An 18,359-nucleotide genomic window follows, 5' to 3' on the forward strand; every position below is an offset into this window, starting at 1 on the left:
ACTTGTGTCTGTTAGAAAAAAGCCAATACAGGGCCTGAAACAGGAGCAAAAATCTACCTGCTTTTGAGCATGAGCAGCAAAGCTCACTGAGTTACAGCTAGGTAGACCTTTACTGAGCAGTAAGATCAGGCAGGTACCACCATGGCCCAAGCAGAACTTAGTTATTAACAACCACACTTCAAGTACCAAGTAAGCTTGTTTAGCTTTTGCATCTTGAGCCAATGTTTGATGGATAGAAGCAAGGAAAAAACTTGTAGTTCTGTACAAACAGAGTGTATTTCCTGTGATAGCTTCTTATGCAAGACCAGAAACCTACTGAGTCTTTTTTTACTTTCAAAATCAAATATTTTGTTTTAAACCCTTGATAACACCTCATATACAGCTAGTTGCTTTAAAGGCCTGAAAGAAATCTGAGGAAGACACCATGTGTGACCACAGTGCACCTGAAAGCACAAAAAACTATAATACCACCTTCACCTGAAAGGGGAACGTGGTGGAAATTAGTGGATCCTCCAAACAACCACCTCAGGCTTAGATTACAGCAAGGCACCCAGCTCAAATATTGGCTGTGTGTATGAAAAAGCCCTTCACATGTGCAGGGAAGCTGTTTGGCTGCTCCTAGTGTTAGGTGTTCCCTACAGTCCCAGAGTAACTCAACAGTTAGTGTTAGGGCCTTCCTTTAAAGCTCACGGAGAAGAAAGGCTCAGCTTTAAGAAAGGAAACCATAAAAGCCCTTTTCAAAGTTAGGAATGTCATTCCAAATGAGTTAAGCAAGCCCCATACTTTAATAGCTAGGCAGGAGGGATCTGGGACATGAGAAAATGGAATCTTGGTGCACATCAGCAAAAAAAAAACTTCCAAACCTGAGCTGGTGTAACCTATTTAGCACTGTAATTTTTACAGGCAGTTTGCTGCTAATCCTGCACAGACAAACCACTCCTTCTGTCAGCACACGGCCGGCTGATCTGCACCTGGAGCAGGCGCCCAGCAAAGGCAGGAAAGCAAGCTGTGACCAAGCCAGCCCTGGAAACCACAGCCAGGGAGACAAGGCAGGAGTCACACAGCAACAGATCCACTGCAGGCTCGGGCACAGGCAGCAGCTGGAGCCTCTGCCCCATCCCTCGTGGTGTCAGTGGGAGGGCTGGGTGGGTTACGGTCCAGGACTCCGGTCAGCTCCTTAGGGGGATGCAGCTGTATTTTCATACAGGCAACTTTTCTATGTTCAGACAGCAGTGATTGTAGTTCTGTGCTCTGAAGTATACCTTAAGCGCTTCTAATTTTAGTTGAGCTTTTAAACAACTCCTGGAAATCTGAGCTGTAGCCATCTCATACGAAAATCTGCCTTTTAGTTAAGTGTGTTGGGAACAGACTCCTGCAGAGCTGCGAGACACCTGCAGAGGAGGAGGCAGCAAGAGAAGATTTTTAGAAGTTCTATTTCAAATGTGATCTGTAATTTTGAAACATCCAAAGTGAAAAACAAGATGCAATTGTTTTGTGTTCCCTCTTCATGATACCAAAAGGGAGCTTTTAAAGATTGTGTTGTCTGCGGTTTTCAAGTAGGTGGGTAAGAAGGAACTTAATTAATTCATAATTCATAGGTGTGAAGTCATTCACATTTCTTTTGATTTTCCTACTAGACAGCTGAGAACACCTTGGATTTCAAGTTACAGAGTCTGCATCAAATGTACCAGATCAGAGGAAACAGCACTCTCACAAACTGGGATCCTTCCAGCATTGTAACATCTACTAAAGTGTCTCAAGAATAATTACATTAAAAAGATCAACTTTCTCTTTAATCTCTTTTCCATCTTCATTGTATCAAAATCCATAATCCTAGATTTACCCTAACACTTCAAGCTCAGTTTTTTGAAATTGCTTTTCATCTGTAGCTCTGTTCCTCTGTGTATGAATCATATTCCTAAACAGGTCCAAGGCTTCCAGTTAAAACCTCCATTCAGCCAGTACCCTTGTTTGGGCATCTGCCAGAGCAGAGTTGGCAGATTAAGAAAATAGTGATTTGCTGAAGTATCTTCCTGAATCAGGATTTAAATCCTCCCCCTCCCCCAGACCCACTTTTGTCTTGCCTCTAGGAAATTAGAGAGCTCAGCATGCTCAGGCAGGAAAGGCGCTGGTGATCTGTCTCACTGCGCAAGCTCTGCACTGCTGGTGCTTGAGGAGCCACACCACAAGGGCTCAGCTTTGGTTGCATGGGAAGGTGAAATTGTCAGGCTCAGGAATTCCCTTAATTAAACCAGCTTCATTCACAAAAATCAAGCTTATTTCCAGCTCAGATCCTTCATGCTGAGCTCAGGGAGTTGCCTCCTTACAGATTTAGTTTAAACACCAAATCTTTCAGGTGCACTTGAAGCTGAAGTTTCCTGCTGTTCCCCTCCCAGCAGCTCTTACTTCCACAGGGGAACAATGAGCAGAGCCTCTCATTCCACACCTGAGGGAGGATCTGCATTGTAGCAAGTGACCCAGGTGTATTTGGGGGTACAGTCCACGGCGATTACACAAAAGATGTTACTTCAGAAGGTGACCAGATATGCTCCTGCAGGTACAAAAGAGGCAGCTGCCTCTTCCAATAACAGACTGAGCAGCTCAAAACCCACCCTGAGTCCAAACAAGCTGAAGGAAATTAGCAGATAACTTTTAAAGCTGCCTAACAGGGCTAATTGTGTTTCTTTTCTACTTTTATAAGAGACAACAGCATGGAAGCTTCTTTCTGGGTCTGGGTGCAACATCTTGTGAAATCTTGTCATGATACAGGAAACAGCTTTTAAAAGAAGAAATCAAGACTGTGTTCATTTAAGTTTGAACAATTTCATCTTAGCAGTGTGAGACCATCAGCAAGTTCTTCAGGAAAAGCAGAAAAATGTGGTATTTCTGATAATCGCAGGACTAAAAGTGTCAATTAAAAATGTTCTGGGACAAGCCTGCACAGTGTAATGCATCCTAAAGAATGGCAGATGGGAATATGGTTCATCACTTTCAAAGGCTATTTTCATAGATTTGACAGATGTATTCAGACAAAAAGAAAAAAAATATGATAAATGATAGTTTACTGCACAAGGCTTTCAAGCTATTTACACATAAAAACTCACTATTCCTGAATAAGTGTAAGATGTAGTCTCTAGTTAAACCAAGTTTTTTACTTAAGAGAAATTTGCCTGGTAAAGCTAAACCAATGACAGCACCCAATTACCATTTTGCTTTGTTTTTAATATCGGCATTAGTATAAAAGAAATAAAATAATTAGTATGTAATATAACAGTTACTTAATGAGTTTAAAAAGCAAAAAAGCACTGAAAAATTCAAACCCTAATTTACCTACTTTTCAATAGCACATGCTAAGAAAGGCAATTTCTCAGGAGGAAAGAAACGTGGGCTAGATACCGTGCAGCATTACGAATTTTCCTAAAGCTAGGAAATCCCTATGCATCACTCTCAAAATCATCCTAGAACTGAACACAAAGGTTAGCAGAAATGCCTAAACTCACGTGGGTTCCATTATACACCACTTAGTGTAACCTACTTTTTAGTATTCAGCATTTCAGTATCAATAATGCATAACGTCAAAAGTCGTTCAACCCAAAGTACAGGCACGAGAAAGTAAACACGGATCTTGGAGAAGGGCTGGCTGCAGTGTGGTGTCACTGCTGGATCTGCCTTGTGCCCCCGTGCAGAGGGACAGCAAGATGGAGCTGCTGGAGCTCTCCCTGTGCTAATGGGGAGCTGAGGACCTGCCCCCTCTGCAGAAGAGCAGAGAAAATAAAGCTGCAGAGAAAATAAAAGCAACACCAGTGTCCTGGTGGGCAGCTAAGCAAGGTGCCCGTGCCTGGTGATGTGTGCCCCAGTACAAAGCTCTGCTGCCCACACTGGTGCTCTGCCTGCTGCCACCCCTCAGCCCAAAACCGACCCACACGAGCTCTGGCCACGCTTTCACTACCTCCGTGCCTAGCTTGGCTCATTACTGAGTGCTCAGTGAACATCACTACACCACCTTTTACTTTCCCTCCTGAGAGGTTGGTGTTCTTCGCTGGATAAATTATTTACCATTAAGGAAATGAAGGTGGCCAATAGGGAAGCACAAATTAAGAGTGCGGGAGTTCATGAGACCGGGCTGCTATGAGACAGCGTTTCAGCTTTCACATGTATTCCCTACCCAGCTGCTAAAGCAGCTTTACCGTCAATCCTATTTAGGGCAAGAACGCAACAGAGTATGGAGATTCCAAAGCTCAGTCCTTCAGCCAGAAATTGCTTTACCTTCTATTTTCACTTCCTCCCCTGCTTCTCCCCCCTTGTGATAGTTTCCATCTCATATCCTTGGGCTACTAGGAACAAGCATTAGAAAGCACATTAGGAACAACAGAATTGGAACCCCTTGAAGTTTTTCACAACAAAATTTATTAGAAGAATAGTGGTTTTGAAAAGTCTAGCATCCAGTGAAAACTACCATACACAACGTTACAGCTGGGAATGTGTTTCCAAAATGACATGGTCAAATAATACAATGGAGCCATTAAATCTTACACATGCACAACAAGAGAATTAGCGCTTTGACATACAATGCAAAAAATAAATGGACCACATGAAATAAAAATTTAAAAGTACTTATCACATACATTAAGACACAGCTTATTTAGTCCAGTCAAAAAATCAGAACTGCATTAAAAAAATTAATGTAGTGCAATCAAACCAAAAACCTTAATTTGTGATCATAAGTGCTCTACTACATAAAACATTGATCATAGCAAGGAACAAAAAATTCAAATCACACAGTACAAAAAAAATCTGTAAATAAATATAAACTACAGTACAAGAGAAATATTAAATTATACAATTCCGTCAAACTGTAAACAGTATATTGAAATGAGGTCCATAAGAGTAAAGGGGGGGGTTCCTGTTTTTTTTTCCCATGACACTTGAACTTCTAGAGGTCAGAGAGAAATGCCATTTTCCATACTCTTCAAAGACTATGGGTTACATAAATAGAAAGAGAAGACTTTTTAGATGTAAAGTGTCAAATAATAAAGCAGAGGTGTTGCTGACTTGCGACTGCCAACAGATCACCATGAAGGCAGAACAGCAGATTTTAGTTTCAGGCTTGGCCTCCAGGTGAGCACAGCACAGAAGCTGACACTGCAGGTGTTCAGTGAATAGTGCTCAGCCTCAGAAAGGAGGCACCTTGTGAGCTCTGGTCCTACCCAGGAGCTGGAAATAATTATGGACAACCTGGACCTCTGCTGATTATCTGACAGGTTTACACGCTTGTCATACAAACACCAACTTTGGCAGAACAATTACTAATAAACTCAAAGCACTCCCGGCCCATTGGTTTCCATCACAGTGGCCAGTGCACAGAATTCTCTAAGGACATTGCATAACTAGAGTGTAGAGGTCAGACAGCCAAGGACCCGTGCTTGAGGTTAGAAGTAGTTATGGTGAGAGAGAAGCAAGAGCCACGTTAAGAAGCTGCCTCTGCTGTTCACAGAAGCAGCTGGGAATGTATTTCATTTTTAGCTGCGCTGGCTAGTAGTGGCATTTTAAAATATATAAGTTTAAGATAACATATATACTATATATGTATATAATATAATACATATTATATAATATACATAGGAATTTCTTACAATACATACCAGGAACCCCCACGCGATCTGCTCAGTAGTAATAACTGAATATACAGAATGCCACTATAAGTGTCTGAGGCACTGTGTGCTGGAGAGTAAATATGCAGCTTTAAAATCCGTTTGGCTGAGTTATACCTGGATACCTGAACTGAGTTTTAAGTTGACATTCATCAAGGATGTGCTATCAGCACGTCAAAAGAAAAGCAAAACAAAATACAAGTCACTGCTAGGTTTAAGAAGAGAGTACAAGTACCTGAATTGAGTGAGGATAGTGTGTAAACTGTCCCTGAGGGTTTTTAAACAGTGTGTGTACAAGTTGGATTCCTAAGAACATTAGTTTAAACTTACACTGCGGACTGATAAAATACCAATGTCTGACAATTTAACAAGTGGAGGTTAAAAAGAGTTATGAGCAAACACTCAAAACATTTTATACATTTTAAAGCAGCAGTAAGCTGCTGTAAGCATACATCCCATCAGTACAAGCAACACGTGGGACTCAGATAAAGGTTTCTATTTGCAAAAAGCCCATCATATATCGATAAGTAAAGAATATTCACCTGCTAAATTAGAATGCACCTAGTTACAGACTAGCAATTCAAGATTAATTTTTTAATCAAATACTTTGCTATACTTTGCTATTACATACTAAAATTCCTTAAGCTCACTAATGCTGGTATTCTAATCTATTTTTTTTAAATGTTCCCCCTTCATTTAAGAAATATACCATTCCACAACTTAAACATTAAGATCCATTTTCAGTCCTCAGATGTAAAAAGCATGTCAATGAGTTTATATTAAAAATTTACACGGTAAAAAGGCTTGAATTTCAGCCAGAGATTCTAAATACTACTCATTCCCTGAAGGCATAAGGGAGAAAGAATCCCTACCCATTTTTCTTGTGATATAGTTTTCAAACTGAACATTAAACAATGGTCCAAAATGGTTTTGTTTTTTTTTTTCAGTTTGGGAAACTTCCCTTCCCTACCCATCATCCCAGATTCCCAATGTTAAGCCCTGAAATGGCCTACTGAAATGATCAGTTAAAAATACCAGGCATGTATATATACATCCCCTGCCTGAACTCCAGAATATTTTGATGTACTAGTCTTTAAAAGACAAATTAATATCCCAAGAAACCTTGTGATCTGACCTGACAAGCTGTTCATGATCCTAGATTGTATATTTGAAGTATTTCATAACCTGAAGACCAGATTTAATTAAGACTCTGGCATTGTAACAGAGAAAGTGCTGCAGTTATTTATCCCTTTTCTGGTACTTTAGAATAGGTCAGACAAGTGCTTTTTATAGTTTACATGTTTTCACGCAGGCATAAAAAGTATCTGCAAAACTATTTGAGAAATGTAGCACCAAGTAATTGATAAACTGTTTAAGTAGCTCTAGTAGTATCCTCATTATTTCTGAGTAGGAAAAAAATATTAAGATAAACTGTGCTAGGTGATGATGAGAGAAATTGTTTTTGATGTTAACTTTTCCTGCTCCAGTCAAAATGAAGCCTGTGTCCTAATCCCTGCTCTGTAAGGTAGTTATCATCTTGAGTCCTCCTAAATTATACTTACCAATTCAGTAGAGACAAGCACAGGGGCACCGGTGGGGATGTTGCCGTTTTTAAGAAGGTAAATTAAATGCTCTGGACAGTCTAAAAAAAATCCTCCTTTCTAGTACATCACGCAGGAAAATTGTTTTTGCAGCTGGGCTGAGAGATTTTTGTAAGGATTAAATAAAGCTCTCTTAATATGAAGGTTTTTTAGGAGAATACCTGAATATAGGCATAATTCAGTAGGACATGAGGTCCAAAACTGCTGCTGTAATACTGGTTTAGAGACTTGGCCCCAATCAAAGAAAGAACAGGAAAGAGAGAAAGAGAGAGAGATGGACACTGGAATGCTCTAAGTACTTAACAGTTTTTTTTCTGGTATACGTGAAGTGGGTGGATCTACGTTTTGCAGTTTGTAAAATCTCTCTGCCTAGTGGTCACCACAGTGCACTGTGTTTATACACTGGATAATCTGAAATGAGTTACTATAGTGGCTACTTTATCTGCTACATTCATCAGAACTGCATACAACTAGCAGTGCAGATTTTCAGGTTTCTGAAGGTTCCAATTACTGAATTTTCAATACAATTCAAGATCAAGTAGAAACCTTTATAGTACCAAAACAAGTCTCAAAATTATTTTCTTACAGCTTTCTAAAACAATATAAGCCAACATTATGTACTGATGCCAAGAAAAAGCAACATTGACCTAGACTGAAATTACATTTAGTTTCTGAAACATTTGTGGGGAATACCTAGAGGTTTCTGATCCTCATGAAAATGAGGGAAACAACCCTTCCCATCCTACTTCTAACATTTGGCAGAGAATTTAAGCTATTTAAAATATTGTGACAAATCTTTCAGTAAGGTTAATAATTTCACCTTCATAAGATTTTGGACTGCAATAAGAGTATGCATTCTTATACTGAAGAGTTCAAATTTTGTCTTCACTGAAGAAAGAGGTCTTCACATTACAGATGCAGCCATACTGCTTTTGAGAAAAAAAGGGAACAGTAGAGTGCTCCCTTCACTCCTTGGACACTGTGTTCTTCTCCTAAGACTCAAGGACATCTTAAGAGCATTACTTGAAAGTAAACTGGAAAGAAACACATGGCAATTCCAGTTTTGACTGTATAACAATTGTTGCAGATGATACAAAAAGCAATTCAATCAGAACTAAAAAGTTGTTTCACAAAGCTTACTCAACCCTAAGCCCCTAAATCACTTTGCCAGCTCCCATGAATTTCCAGGGAAAGGCAATGTACTCTTGAGTACTCATGAAAGAAATATTTAGATGCAAATGCTGGCCTGCCACGAGACAAAGCACAGACTATTCCTTGTCTGCTCTTACCCAGTCTAAACACAAATGCAGTTACATCCTGTGTTTAGGAATATCCTCCAGTGGTGGAAAAGTTCTGCAAAAAAGGTTGTGCAGGAGTTGCAATAGAACACAGAAGCTGAATGTGTTCCATTACTGAAGGCATTATCCTATCTGTACCCCTGAATTGTTAAAAATATTTTTTCTCCAACTGCCAAAAAAGTTCAGAGTTTGAATTCAGGTCTAGCAGTAGGGTTGGTAATGCAAACATCAAGTTATGAGTTCTGCAACAAAAAAGAAAGTAAAGGCATACCTGTATTGCTTATGCAGCAACTTCTCCTGTGCAACAAGGAAAAAATGAGAAATTCTAAAGGAAACTGTCTTGAACCTTTAGAAAAAAAATCAGGGAATGACTGGAAAATAAATAATCTTTAGACAGAAATAAAAATGAGTCCAGAAACGTGTCCCTACAATATCTAACTGGAAACGTTCAACTCTATAGCTGTACTCAAGCATTACAGCCACAATAATGCCTACAACACTGTGGAATGAGGATCCAGCTGGCTGAAAGTGAGGTAATAGTTTGTAATAGGTCAGAGTTCTAAAAAAGCACTTTTACATCTTACAAATCCAAATGAAAAAAAAGAAAAAGGACACATTTCATACATGTTGGGCTTTCCCACCAGAACTGTACGATAATTAACTCCACACCAGGACCCCTACCACACTAAGCCTTACTCATCTTCAATTATATGCTGCAGCAAAGATTTACCAAGCGACACCTAAACTTCAGTACAATATGAAACTTCGATTCTTAAAACTTTATACACACAAAATATAAAATTACTTTTCTAGGATGGGGTAGGGGAGGGGGATTCTCCTTCATGGTACTTGGACTGAAAAACTAGTTTTCAGAGACTGCCACAAATATAATTCACAGTTTCTTGCTGTCAGGCTTTTTCAGCTACATCAACGTAGTACACAACAATACTGTTAAGTCCAATAACTACATTGGATGGACATTCTCGGGAATAAGAGAAAACTAGTGACAAAAAATACCCGAAAGGTCTCCTCCTAACAACGTCTCGATTTTTACAGGGTTGCAGTTTGTCTATGTTACACGTTAATGCGATCTCACAAGAGCAGCAGGAGAAGGCTTTAAAACCTTTCTCCTGTCCAAGTGATCCAAGTAACATAAGCATCCACTTACCAGAAATAAGATGAGAAACAAGGCTTTTGTTACAAAGACCGCAGTGAACCACACCTTCCCACACCAAAATATGGTCAACCAGGGATTTTGGCCATGCAAACTGCTGGTCAGCAGAAAATTAAGCATGCTAATGGACAAACATTAATTCCAATCATATATTTAAAATGATCCCAAATACTACTAGTTAGCTACACTGAAAGCGCCTGCAAAATATCTGTAGTGAAAAATGAAACAAAATATTAGTGATCACTGCAGCACTTAGAGTGATACTAGTCTTAAGTGATGAATCACCTCAGAGAAAATATGTTAGATGGGATTTTGAAACAAAAAAGTAACATTAAAAGGTGCACCTGAATATTACAGACTAAATTTACAAAACCTACAATAAGGTAAAATATATATCTTTTGAATATTCAGCAGCTTTTTTTTAAATTTGTTTTTATTTTTTGAGAGGCTCATGAAATTTTAAAAAGGGACCACTAACTAATCTCAACCATGCTTCACAAAACAATAATGGCTATTTCATATTGCAGTTACCAATGTAATGCAATTAGTGCTTAAAAAATAATCTACACTTTTTCTTTTTTTTCCTTTTTAAACAGAGACCTTTGGAGGAAATATGGTTGTTCAAAAGCTTCTCGAAAAAGAAAGATTACCTGAATATTAAGTTATCACAGATCAAGTGTTGTGTTTAAAAGCTTTGCAGTTATGAGTATTACAATCTTCAGGTCTCAGGACATTTAAACTGAGAAAGTTACGTGTTTGGTTTGTTGTTGGTTTTTTTTTTCTTTAAATCCACTTCCTAACCAAAGCAAATAAAGAGTACTCAACTTCTCACTATCTATTTACAATTCTTAGCCTACAGTCTGAAATGACAAGACAAATTCTCTTTTAAAACTGCAGCATTAAAGGGTAGGCACACCATTCTTCTGCTGCACGATTGTCACCCACTTAAACATACACATACAAAATATTTAGGTTAGTAAAATGAGCACTCCACGTACACTACAGTGACAAGTTTTATAAAACTCAACTCATGTTTCTTAAATAAGGACAACTGCAAAAGGTTAAACCTCTCTCAAGAGTAAAACTGTGTTACTTTTTAAACTTGCAACAAACTTTCTACCATAACCTCCAACAGCAGATGAAACCACACCTTAAACTGCGCCTTTATTGCAATCACCAGCTAAACTGGAATGTATTGCAGAGTTTATAAACTGCTACTGAGCTTAAACTGCTTTAAATGCCAAGATGACAACTAGAAAGCTACAAGGAACCAGGATTTTGAGGACTAAAATATATTAAGTAAACAAAAATAAAGTATACTTGGGGCCAAATGCCCAGTCCATTTCAAGAATGAGCAGTGCATATTTAAAACAACAGCAATGGTGTGCCTAACCTTTGAAAATATGAAGTTGCTGGGGAGGGGGAGAGGCTAAAAGAATCAATTGTTCCAGAAGTCATTCAGCATCCCTAGGGCTACCTAGGCCACCCTCCCATGAACTTTGAGAGACCACTTTCACTGACATCACTGAATGCTCTCACACAAAAACTCCAATGCTTCTTTTGGTTGTGCAAATGGGAAAAAAAATGGTAATTCTATCTACCTTTTGCACAGATTAAGACCAAATTGCTTCTACCTGAAGAACCAGCAATTACGATTTGGTCATGTTGTGGTAAGTCCAGTAAGTTCCACTTAGTTACTGACCACTCCCGCAGAAAGTATCAAAGATAAAAGTTCAGTACAAAACTTATCCTGGATCTCCATATAAGCATAAAGATACCACCATACTGAAAAAAACCCCAGATTTGTGGTTTAAGGAGTGCTTTTTTTTATGGTGTTTAAATGCTTATTCTAGCATGTGCTAAACCACTATCAAAATAGATTAAATAAAAACAACAAAAAAGCAGGACTTAATTCCTGCTACTGGCAACTGTAATATTTAAAAAGGAAACACCCATTCATTGAGTGTTCGACCCTGACAGTATTACAGATAGATATGATGCAGAGCCTGAATTAGATCAGGCTACCAGTGTTTTACTTCTTCCCTGAACATTAACAAGCTCCTTCACTCATGTGGATATTTGGGCAGACTACTGAGGTTGTAACGTTTGAGATCACCATTTTGTGGGCTATTTTTTTTCCTTTTTTTTTTTTTTCTTTTTTTTTTTCCCAGTATCACAGTAGTTTGTTACACAAATCCCCCATCCCTGGATTAGAGTCATTTAAACTAGCTGTTGGGACCACATACATTAGTAAACTCAGAACCAAGTCTGTAAAAAGTGTAAAGGTCACAAAGAACCATAGTTCTGGTATAATGAGGCATACCCTAATATATCATTTAGTGTACCCTGACTGCTCCTGACTGTGAGAAGCTTGTCTTCCGTGAGATAAGGCTACATCCTCAAGCAGGTGAGTCTAAATATCACCCTTCAAAAACACCAAATAAAATTACAGCGAAGGTAGTGTTATAAATAATTAACTGACATTTTCTGAAGGTAGTGTATGTAAGTTTTCCCTCCCCTCCCCTCCGGGTGAGCACTAAGCATTCAGCAAATGGTAAGTACAGTTAATTTAGAAAGAAAACAGTGGAGAGCCTAATTAGACCCAATTGATTATCTATCTATAGTTGACAAATCTGAGTTCTAGAGAGGTACCATTCCTAAATTTGATTTAGCTCAAACCTTTCAATCAACTGGATCAACAAAAAATAAGAAGGGAAAAAAGATTTCTGAAACATTTTTGAAGAATGACAGTCTGATTTTCATTTGAAAATTGCCTGGTTTTAGGAGAGTGTCAGTTTAACAAAGTGGACTTCTTTCTATAAAGGCAGATATGAAAAATCCAACATCAGAAGTTCAGGCAGGCTCTACAGGCAAGATGTCCACTTCTACAGATCTGCATTCTTTGTGAGGTAACTCAATTCTCTATTACAGAGAAACATGCAAAAGGCAAAAGAAAAAAAAGGAACAAAGAAAGAAAGAGGGCAGTGGGCAGGTGAAAGAGGGGAAGTGTGCCATACTAGGCCAGAAAAATTTACAAATGTGACATTCAGAGCACATCTTTCACCTGTGTTCACATAAGTCTATGCTAAACTGCAAAGGAAAGAGCATTGCAGTAAACAGGAGACTCAGGTGCGCTCAGTGATGGTTGAACTATGCAGTAGTGCTCACCCAGTTTGCAAAGTAATTGGCACTCTACAACATCCCTATTCATCCTTCAATTCATTCGCACTTTGTGCTGCTTCTCCCTGGGGATCTAATTCAATCTTTACTGAAACATCCTGCCCCTCCGACCTCATTAATTTCATTTTTTTCTTTGGAGGGTTTTTCAAAGTGCCCAGCCTCTCTTTAACTTTGTACTCCAGTGTACTGTGGGGGATCCCATAAATACTCTGAGCTTTGGAAACACTCATTTTCCCGCTCATAACCACAGAGATTGCTTCCTCCAGTATCTCGCTGTTGTACTGTCTGTATCTCCCTCTTTTCTTCCTAGGTTGCTTGGAGCCAGGATCTCCCTCTTGATCTGAGGTGGGATATGGCTGTCCAGAGGTAGACTGCTCAGCATCTGAGCCCCAGGAATCTGGTCCAGCATCCAGCAAACTTCTCCTATTTTGTTTTGGAAGGATAGCCCTTAACTTTTTGCTAAGCGCGCTCTCCGTTTGTGAACCCATTACCAAAGAGCTATAGCTGAACTGGTCACCAGTGCGGGACTCCCATGAAAGGTCCATGCCTCGAACTTGTGGTATCTTTAAATCCACAGGAGATGAATGGCTCACGTCCTTTTTCCCATCCTGTTTAGTTTGAAGTGCCATTTTTTGAAAGGCAGAGTTTTCTGTAAGAAAAGGAAGGTCACTGATGTTGCTGAGTGCACCATTTCCCCTGAATTTCATGCGGCTGAAATTGAATTCGTAGTGTGGTTTTGCCCAAGAAGCCTCCCTGGATAATATTAAGTGCTGTCCATGATTCTGTAGTCCAGATGGCCCATGGCTGGCAGCCGTAGAAAACTGGTTTCTGCTCAGCAGTTCTTCACTAATCTGGAGTGATCGAGCCAGCGGTACTTTAAGAGATGTGGAGTGGCCATAACCTTCCCTGGTTCCATCCTGCAAGCTTCTTGGAGGTACCCCATCACCACTCTGTAGTCCCTCCGGATGGTGCTGGCTGGGTCTCCCAGGTCGCCTAATTGGATGGAAGGAAACTGATGTGAGCAGGACTTGCACAGGTAGGGAGGGATGGGTGAGGGGGCCACTCCTTTATTAGAAGGCCTTGCTTGGGTAACATCACTTTTTGTGTTATTTATTTTTCTCTAAATTTTTTTTTATTACTTTAATTTATTTTTTTTAAGTCTCAGCATCAGTCAGTTTTAAAACTTGTTCGCAAAAAAAGAGAAGCTTTTTGGGCAAAGAAAAATGAAACCTGTTGGCTGGTCTCTGGTTGGGTTCACAAATTCTCGGAGTAGAAAAGACTTCGCGCAAGCGTCTGAAAATAGCACCTTAATTACAAAGTAGTGATCAATCGCCATAGATCTACACACAACTGTGTTACTGGTGTGACGTTACCACTAAACAAGCACAGTAATAAAAGAGTAAGCCAAAGTGCAACATATTCAGCATGTAAATATGACTGCCACCTGCAGTATCTACACACAGGTGGAAACCCTGGATAGTGTTTGCTTACATCATATCGAAGAATTGCTGCTCAGGATAAAAGGAAAAGCTTAGCAGGCCTCAGAGGTATTCGCCTGACTTTCATTAAGCACCAAATATGAAAGCTGGGATACCGCGGATCACAAAGGAAAACGCTTACACTGGACTTACCAAACTGCTCTCTTAACTACTAATTGCATAAATACAGAGCCCTGAATCTCATTTGATAAAAAGCATGCCTAGGAAAAGGAAGATCTAAGCACCAACTGTCATCCAGATCAAGGGTTAACAAAAAAAAAAAAAAAAAAAAAAAAAAGCAGTATGTATTTTTACCATTTCCCTTTCATCACAAGTGTTCTTTCTATGAAATTAAGTACTACTGCTGCAGAGAACCACAGCTATTTTAATGCTTTGATTGCTTAGCCCCCTGTAGTTATTAAGTCACATTGGTTTCAAAATCCACCCCCAAATTTCTCTATGTTCAGCATACAAATTAACAAAGAGAATCTATTTTAATGCTCTGGGACGCTATACTGGTGTCAAGCCCTCTGGCTAAGTCAGCATTACTTAAGGACAGGATACACAGTACTGAAAAGCTACATTATTATTTTTAACATCACACTGGGATTAAAAAAAGTCTTTAGAGAAAAGACATCCACTGCAAGAACCTGGCATGTAGCATGTAACATACACAATGCTTGATACACACTATGCACTTGCTATGCACTTCTCTCCAGGATGCAACAAGACATAGGATGTGCACAACAAAAGTCAACAAGGATTCAGAACAAAATCCAGAGAAATGGATCAAAGTTTGCAGTTCCAGAGAGCCCTCTCAGACAATGTGCATTCTCCACCCCTCCTACAGCATGTATCAGCATCACATGCACCAGTGATTCTACACCTAAATAAAGGTCATGCTGGCAGATAACAGAGGGTTACACCCCACTCAGTGATGCTGAACAAACTGCAGCCAGCCTCGTATGCCACACACCTGGACAAGTAACCACAGGTGCCAGTATGCCACATCCTCCCTGGACCCACAGGACTGAGCAGGACAGTGCCAGATGCTGGCCCTGCCATCCCTGTGTGCCGGACTTTGGCCCTCACTTGATTCACAAACAAGGGAACAAACAGTACCGAGCCTCAGTGGCTTCTGCTGCCTTCCTAGGAAAATAAAGATGGAAATAACCTGTTCAGAATTAGAGAAGTACTGCTGGGGAAGGTTTATGCTAAAGAATTGTAAAAACTATTAAGACTAAGTTTTAAAGAGGGATTGAAGTATTTTATTAATAGAAATATTAAACGGAAAAGTAATCTTGAAAGGAGAAATCTGAGACAGTATATTTTCCCAAAGAGAAATGCAAAAATTCAATCAGCTGTTATCAGTACATGGAAATGGGGGTGGAAGAGGGTTGCTAGTTGAGATTTTCAAGTTTTTCAAAGGCTATCATAAAGCTAAATCCAGCAATTAAATAGCACTTTAAACCATATACTCTTTCTGTACTTCAGTAAAAAATATTTGATCTTCTTCAAGATAATCAACAAGATTCAAGCTTCGAGCTTCAAGATAATCAACACTCAAACCCAGTCAGCCTCTCCAGTACCACCCTGACCAAGAATAAAGGGTTTCTAAATGTATGCAAATGGTGACCATTAGAAATATGAAACCTAAAGATTGTTTTATTATTTAACAGTATTTCACACCTTGAACTGATTAGGCAAGAGTAGTACACCACATACTTTGTGACTATTTTTTTAAAAAAACTTGTTCAGTACTATAGAACAATTGCAAATCTAAAGTTACATTTAAAGTTTTCTGAACTACCAGACTTCCTGTCCCATGCCCTCTTCTAAGTTGTGGTTTATGCTAGGAAATATTAACAAAAATCATGCAGTGATTTAAATCTAATTCATCATGGTTTATCACCCAAATCATTGCTACCTCTAAAATAAACTTTCCCGTTAGCTAACTTTGCCCTAAGTGAAATGAAATCTAAATATACTGCAAAGCCTCTAAGATTCTTCATGCACTTATCTGAACTTGCATGTTCACAGAAATCACCTATCACTAAACCCAAGAAACAGGTAATGAATGGATGGATCTCTGGATAAGCACCAAACTGGCAAAAATAACAGACATTAGAGTCTTTAACTGCAAGTTAAACCTGTCTCAGTTGGCAACAACTCTTATTTGGCAGGTGGGGTGAAGGTATTTGCCAAAGGTACAAGTTGAAAACACATTACTCCAAAGGGTTAACACCAAAAGAAAGTTAAAATTAACAGGAGCTAAGCACACGTTTTTAGTAAAAAACTGTTTTAAAAGGTCATAGTAAGTTGCTTTCTCTTACCCATTTCCTGAAGTACTAGAGCACCCTGGAGAGTGACTCAGAGAGGTGCTGCCAGCACAAGGACTCTTCTTAGTGGATAAATCAAGCACACCGTCTGTAGAGACAAAAGAATGACTTCAGTGTTTGAAGAAGCAGGATCAGCCATGCTGATCTTGTCTTCAGCTGAAAAGCAAAGCAAGTCTTCTGAGCTGAAGTCATTTTAGCACACATTTTTTGGTTTATTGTATTTTCAAACAAAATAAGGCTTGGAATTTTTCTGCAATATGGTTTACATGTGACTCCAATACAGTCTTTGGAAATCAATAAAAATTAACAAAATTAGAAGTGCATCTGTTACAGGAGACATAGCATAACAAATTACCTACAAGTGACAGTTCTGGATACAACAGAGCCTATCACATAACTATCTTTCAGTGGCCAGAACTGAGACAATCTTCAAGACTTGTCAACCTGAGATATTCCCCTCCTTAAAGGGAGGCTGCAAGCCAGTATTAGGATTTTTTTCTTTTTCTATCCAAATCTCTTGTAGGAAAATTCACTGAGAATTCCATACAGGAAATTAAATTAACACACATATAGATGTGAGATTTCTTCTCACGTGGCAGCCAGCTTCATCTTCTTTTTTCATATCTCCAATGGGTCCCTACTGGAAAAGCTGCTGCTGTTCTCCTCTATTATGTCCTTTTATTCCCTCTCTTCCATATGCCAAATTGGTTTTCCTGTTAGACTGCTTCCTCCACTCTCACTAATGGCACATCCTCAAGCTCCCCCCATGCTCCCCTGCAAACCCTTATGTAAACTCTGCATTTAGAGGCACCAGAAAAGGGAGCATATTTCACCAGAAAAGCCTTGCTTCTGCTGCACACCGAAGCAGCTTGAAATTCTGGTCATTTTAATAAGGGCAACATTGTCATTGAAGCAGCCCAGACATCTGAAGTTCCTGGAAACTTTGAAACGAGGAATTTTATGAGGCAGAGATAAATGAAACCTGTTGGCAAGGTGAACTTGAGACATATGAGAGCTCCTCACTCATTCAGTCTAATCAAGTGAATACCACTGAACACAAGAACAATGTAAAGCAGCTTTCAGATTGCTTAAAGTTCTCATTTGACATATGGAGAAAAACCATGATAAACAGTGAACTAGAATTAACTAACGAAAAGCTGTTCCACCCACTGCATTTGGGAACACACCATAACCCAAACCTAAGCAAGCAGAAAATTAAATTTTCTTTTTGAACAACACTTATGCAGGCACAAGAGACAGACTGAATCAAGTCTTTCTTTTCAAGAGGCTGGACAGCACAGGCAGCTGCTGGAGGCACTTGCATCCATGCTTCCTCCCTCAGAAAAGTCAGTATGACCTAGAAGCCTCTGAGGAGAAGCAGGGCCAACCTCACACCCCAGAGAAAAGCTTACAACTAGCTGGGTTCCCTTCAAGCCACTAGAACAAACTATAGCACAAAGCACCACTAGCAATCTTTCATAACAGCCTCTGAAATCTCTCATTAACAAGTTTGGCAAAATCTCTTTCCAATTACATTAAATGTAAATTGGGGAAAAAAAATTTACATCAGCAAACAGATTACTGTATAATTCAATATGCACATGTTCTACTCTCATAATGAGCGTTATGAACACCATA

The 18,359-nt window shown here is 39.3% G+C and overlaps 1 protein-coding gene across 1 annotated transcript in view; it reads right to left on the reverse strand.

Moving 5' to 3' along the window:
- Positions 1–7,590: 7,590 nt before the first annotated feature.
- LCOR (ligand dependent nuclear receptor corepressor) overlaps positions 7,591–18,359 on the reverse strand; it is a 29,394-nt gene continuing 18,625 nt past the window's right edge. Inside the window, exons 5-6 of the mRNA XM_039708904.1 lie at positions 16,716–16,809; positions 7,591–13,897 (exon numbers count right to left, since the gene is read on the reverse strand). Coding sequence (XP_039564838.1) covers positions 12,928–13,897; positions 16,716–16,809 — 1,064 coding nt within the window. The 3' untranslated portion in view covers positions 7,591–12,927. The remainder of the gene's footprint in view (positions 13,898–16,715; positions 16,810–18,359) is intronic.

Source organism: Passer montanus, unplaced genomic scaffold (assembly GCF_014805655.1).
Source record: "Passer montanus isolate IOZ18808 unplaced genomic scaffold, ASM1480565v1 scaffold21, whole genome shotgun sequence".
In the NCBI taxonomy this organism is placed as follows: domain Eukaryota; kingdom Metazoa; phylum Chordata; class Aves; order Passeriformes; family Passeridae; genus Passer; species Passer montanus.